The sequence below is a fragment of the Lithobates pipiens genome, unplaced genomic scaffold (genome assembly GCF_037356315.1).
Source record: "Lithobates pipiens isolate NorthernLeopardFrog02 unplaced genomic scaffold, aLitPip1_a1.2 Scaffold_16, whole genome shotgun sequence".
Lineage (NCBI taxonomy): Eukaryota > Metazoa > Chordata > Amphibia > Anura > Ranidae > Lithobates > Lithobates pipiens.
In genome coordinates, this window is record NW_027507748.1 from 621165169 (window position 1) to 621171168 (window position 6000).

A 6000-nucleotide genomic window follows, 5' to 3' on the forward strand; every position below is an offset into this window, starting at 1 on the left:
TACCCTAGGGTCTTCTGGGTTATTTAGACCCGTGGTTTCTTTGATTATTATCAAAACGGTCTTCCAGAAAACTTTAATTTTAGGGCATGACCACCAAATGTGGATCATTTGGTGGACCCTTTTGCTGAGCATCCCCTCCAGCATAGGTTGGAGAGCCCTTTTTGAAATTGATGTATTCTATCTGGGGTTATATACCACCGGGCCATACACTTGTAGTTCATTTCCAATAAACTACAGTCTGGTGAGGTTGCATGCGGCATCTTTAATACCTTATTAATCTCAACCTCCATACTTTTAATCCCAATCTCTTCATCCCATTTTTTAATGTATGCGGGGGTTCTGATATTTTTAAACCACTCAATATTTTATATATCTTTGCAATCCCTATCCTTCCTTCAGTCACCAAACACAACTGCTCTAATGGGAGCAAGCTGTCTGCTGATCTGATCGGATATGGGAGGGATTCCACAAAATGTTTCAGCTGGGCATACCTCCACCAATTCATATCTAGCACCTCTTTTTTTATCTTTAGTTCCTGTAAAGTGCAAATTTTGCCTTTATTAATAATATCTTTTACTTGTGCCTCATTATTTTTAATCCACCCTCCAAATGTCCTATCTTTCCTCAGTGCAAAATAATTAATGTCACATAATGGTATTAACGGAGAATTGTGAGCCCATTTTTGTTTTTTATGAACCCTATCCCATATTACCATTGCGGTCCATGTGATTGTGTGTGTGTGTGAACATCTAAATCTCTTAAATGTGATTTAGTTCATTAAAATATGAATCGGGGATCGGAATTGGTAACATTTGTATTTTATATAAAATTTTAGGGAGTATTATCATCTTTAAGCAATTTATCTTGTTAATCCAAGATCTCTGTCTAGGGGCCATAGTATTTAATTCTGTTTTAATATCGTTCATTAACGGAATACAATTTTGTTGATATAGCATATCATGTGTAGGTGTTATTTTTTTACTCCGAGGTACTTGATTTCCTTGTCCCTCCAGGTAAAAGGAAAATTTTGTTTAAGCATTTGAACCTCCTTTGGGGCAACATTTATATTCAAAATTTCAGATTTTGAGGGGTTCATCTTGAAATTTGAGACTTCACCATACATTTTTAAGATGTTCAATAGGCTCGGGATGGTTGTCCTGGGACTGGTAACATAACAAAACATCGTCGGAGTATGCGGCTATGTTATGAACTTAATTATCGATCTGCAATCCCTTAATATCGGGATTCAATCTTATCCTCAACAGTGGTTCCATTGATAAATTAAATAATAAAGGGGATAAGGGACAACCCTGCCGTGTCCCATTGAACATCTCAAAGGGCCGCGATAGAGACGCATTTATTTTAACCCTTGCTGTGGGATGTTTATATATGGCATTTATCTGGCCTAACATCTTAGGGCCAACTCCAAATACCTCCAGAGAGTTTTGCATGAATCCCCAGTCTACTCTGTCAAACGCTTTCTGGGCGTCTATAGACAGTAGTAGCTCTGGGGATCCGCTCTCTTTCAGTTTATGAATGACCAAAAGGTCTTGAAGTTCATAAAGAGACACGTGTTGGGGATGGGAAAGGTTAAACCCAGTTGGCCAATGGCTTTATTTTGCAGTGTGCATTGCCACTGTAGAAAGTGTGAGCCCCACAGTGAAGTCTTTAGGTTTTATATTATTAAATGAGGAAACCACATATACCTCTGTGCTACAAAATCATACTGCAAGTACACAGACATGACACTTCTTAATTATTTTTCTGATTCCCTTTCAGGCAAGACCAGCTGATTACTCAAAGGATTTCCTTTCACACCAAGTTCCGATATCTTTTCACAAGCATTGGAACATAGACCCAGTGAAAGTATATAATACTTGGCTGGCACCTAACAGGAGGCAAGACTTGAAAGGAAAAAAATATTTGAAGGAAGATCTTTGATTTGCATTGTTTTTCTCTTTCTAAAGACTTCTGAAGAGATGCTGCACAAATTCATATTAGATGTAGCTGTGGTTGAAATTGTGAAAGGTATAGGTTTCCTATGGCCTCCTCACGCTATTGGCAGCCATTTTGTGTGATTGATCAGCGTTCAGCCTTTTACTTTGACACAATAATATCAGTGAAGGACGAGATGCCGAGTTCAATTATATGGAAGCCCCCACAAAATGGCTGCTTCCATGCTTGGTGAGATGGTTACTGTTGATTTCTCCTATGTAGCAAAGTGTCTACCATAAGAGCTGCCTATAGTATCCTTCCAGAGCCAATCCAAAACAAGTTATTTTTAACCAAAGTAGCCTGCCTTGCTTTTGATTTGTTGCTCTGGGATGATACATGCAGTTTTATTGTGGTTGTGATGCTCAACAAGGAAATGTCTTACTTATTTTTAAATATGATTAGGGTTGATGTGAAGAATAATGAGGAAAGGCAAAAGTGGCAGTGTTATCTATGAGCACTAATAGATCAAATGTTCTGGCTGCACTAGTAAAAAAAAAAAAAAAAATACAAAGCTGAAATTTGATTGGATGCTTCAGGTAAGAACTCCACATTTCCTTTCCTCTGGATTCATATGGAGAAATTGTAAATAAAAGAGCCCATGTCTCAAATGATGTACACGTGTAGAAATGTTTGCACAGAAATGCTATTACATATTTTGTAAGATGTTTTTAGGTTTATTGACTTTTCACTGTTATCATACCAGTAAATACAGATGCATGACAAGCCATCCCACATCCCTGCTTCATACCTGAGCTCTTCAAACTGTGAGGTAATAGTCAGCTCTAGCAGGTGACTGTCTATTCCATGTACAACCACTGTATAATGTAACTGGAATCACAGCTCCATATTTCTCTTGCTAGTCCTGGTTAGCTGACTGCAAAAAAGGATGTGGAAACCACTATCTCTCAGAATGGTTAGCAGGTATAGTATTTTCAAGGGTCAATTAAAGTGTTTCATTCAAAAAATTATATCACAGTGATCTCTAATGAAAGACTGCATTTCCCAGCACACTAGATTTTAATTCCAGAATGTAAAGCCAAAACTGTTCCATGTAGCATAGAAAATTGGCTGCAGAAAAAGACCAGGTGGCCAAGTCTACTCATACACCATGGGGGTTATTTACTAGATCTGAAGAGTGCAAAATCTGGTGCAGCTCTGCAAAGAAACAAATCTTTTTCCAGGTTTTATTGTCAAAGCTTAATTGAACAAGCTGAAGTTAGAACCTGGCTACCATGCACAGGTGCACCAAATTCTCAGTGCTCTAGGTTTACTAAATCTCCACCCCCCATGTTCTGATATTTTTTTCACAAGTACAAGAACACAGAACCTCTAATGCTGCAGGAAGTCTGCTCCAAGCATCCTCTACAATTGTAACATTCTTAAACTTTCCTCCAGCTAGTTGAAGTTAAGCTACAAAATCTTAATCTCAGGTTTATATTAACAAAACTGGCATCTTAAACCCAGTGGCCCATATACACAATCTGAAAATCGGAAGAAAAATACCACTTGAAGGGATAATAGGATAATCGGATCATTAGTACAAAACTTTTTGAGAGGCGATCACGACAGTTCATCCGATCTTATCCAATCGGACAAACACAAAAACATTTTATTGTATGATACCAGATCGTACGATTTTCGTTTAGTTGTTGTCTGAAAATACAATAGAAATATGTTACAACACATGACATCACTTCCAATTTTTTATTCTGCCATATGGGAATTTTCGTAACTTTAGTAATCTCTCCATTTTCGATATGCAACTAGCATGCAAAAAAAAAAACACGATCTGTCGTCCGATTTTCAGATCGTGTTTACGGGCCATTATTCACACCTGTAATGCATCTAAAGGATTCAGTCATATCCACCTTTTTCCTTTCCTCAAGATTGTTCATATGACGTTCCTGAAGTTTCGCCTCATATGTTTCCTTCCTCAGCACCTTTTTGTTGCCAATCTCTGGACTCTTTCTTAATTTTTTTTTTCACAAGTGAGGTCTCCAGAACTTTGACACAATATTTTAATTTAGGTCTACTTAAAGCTCTATATAGTGGACCTCCAGGACCTCCTTCCTCCTGTTGGCTTGATTCCTCTAGTGATGCAACCCATAATTTGCTTACCCCGCTGCCTGGGCACAATGTTTACTCATTTTGGCATCATCTGAAAGGAACACCCCAAAACTCTTTCGTTTATAGTTTTTACTTGCACCATACCCCAAACTGAAGGTTATGTCACTGCCTTGGAACTATAAGGCAGTTTTTGCTAGGGCTTTCTGCCATGGCAAATTCCCTGCAATGATGCTTACATTTTACTAAACATTACAGTGATGTATTTACTAAAACCAGTCATAATAATAAAACATAATAAAATAACAGTTACTCTATTTACAAATGAAAAGAGAACATGAAACAGCTAGCGTATCCCTAGGATCCGTGCAATAAGCTGTAGGGCACTTCTTTTTTTTTTTTTTTTTTACAAAAATTTTATTCTTTCAAGGTCAATTTTATGATTGCACTACTAAAAAGCACATCCATGTCCAGAGTGTTCAAGTGCGAGTTTTCTGTGAGACTGCATTTTTACAGTATATTTCACCTTTTGATTCATGCCATTAAATTAATTTTAAACAGAAAATGTAAGTTCTGTTTATTAATTAGGCTTATTTGCGTTGGTAAATACGGTTACCCAATTGATACAATATTTTGGAAACCTGCTCAAACAACTATATGTTAAAATCAGCCTAAGGCTGTGATCACGTTACCAAGCTTGTCATGTAATATCATATCTGTATAATAATAGAACCAAAGATCACTTTCCTTAGGACTTTCAATGAAGCAAATATGTTGAGATTCTACTTCTGTTACTGCTAAATGTATGTATTATATTCTTAACTGTAGTTTTTTTATGAGTATTTTAGCAGTAAAACTGTTTTATAATTTTTTTGTTTGTCATTTTATTAAGGAAACTGTTTTGTAAATTTACCATATTTACAGGTAAAGCCATGTAAAATTTTAGTTTACAAGTTTTTAAATTTGATCATTTACAGTACTTTAAACAAGGGCATATTTATAAAAAAAATTAGATTGATTCAGGAACACACCTTGGCCCGGATTGCAACTAATTAGCCTTCATTTTTTGGTACAATTGTGGAGTTTCCTTCACCCTATGTATATAGGTATAGATCTGTATGCAGGGGATTTTCAGTGTATGGAATGCATAGTGAATCTGTGTGAAGTGGAATGGAATTTGTCTCTTTCCTTTTTATAAGAATATGTTTTCTATCATGTCAAAGTGTCAGGTGTTTAAAATCAGAGCCTACAACCTGTGAATATTAAAAATATGACAAATATTACTAGGGCCTGTTTTTTTTATTGAAGAATGTAAAATACATATGTTCAGTAAAGCTGCTTTCACACTGAGATGGTTTTCAGATGTTTTAGCACTAGAAATAGCTTCTAACGCACGCCTGAAGACCGCCTCCCCATTAATTTTATTGTGACTTTTCACACTGGGGTGGTTCACTTGTGGGACGTTCTGAAAAAATAGCATCTTTGGGGTGGTTTGGGAGCAATGTATACACCGCTCCCAAAACGCCCTGCCCATTGAAATGAATGGACAGCACTGCTGAAGCGCCTGCAAAGCGACACGGCAACACGGGCACTCTTAACCTTTTCTTCAGCTGCTAAAAGGAGTTAAAAGAGCCCTGCTAGCTGTCGAAAAGCGTCACTAAAAAGGGGCTTTAGCGCTAACGCAAAGCAGCTACAGTGTGAAAGTAGCCTTAAAGGGATTCAATCTGATGAGTAAATCCAGCCTTAAAATACATTTTCTAAATGGGACGGATCCTCTGACAGGTATCTGGCAATACAAAAAGAGTCAATAGAATGGTAAATTGATTATTGGTTACTTTATAAATATATCCCTATGTTTTCTCCATTCCTAAACTTTAACAGTTTGTGAAAATTGGAAATGTAAATTAGTTTAAATGTAATGTTTATTGTTTTGCTTTTGAT

The 6000-nt window shown here is 36.8% G+C and overlaps 1 protein-coding gene across 1 annotated transcript in view; it reads left to right on the forward strand.

The window, feature by feature from the left end:
- B3GLCT (beta 3-glucosyltransferase) overlaps window positions 1-5342 on the forward strand; it is an 886903-nt gene extending 881561 nt beyond the window's left edge. Inside the window, exon 15 of the mRNA XM_077484097.1 lies at window positions 1780-5342. Within this exon, the coding sequence (XP_077340223.1) occupies window positions 1780-1941 (162 nt within the window). The 3' untranslated portion in view covers window positions 1942-5342. The remainder of the gene's footprint in view (window positions 1-1779) is intronic.
- Window positions 5343-6000: the final 658 nt, after the last annotated feature.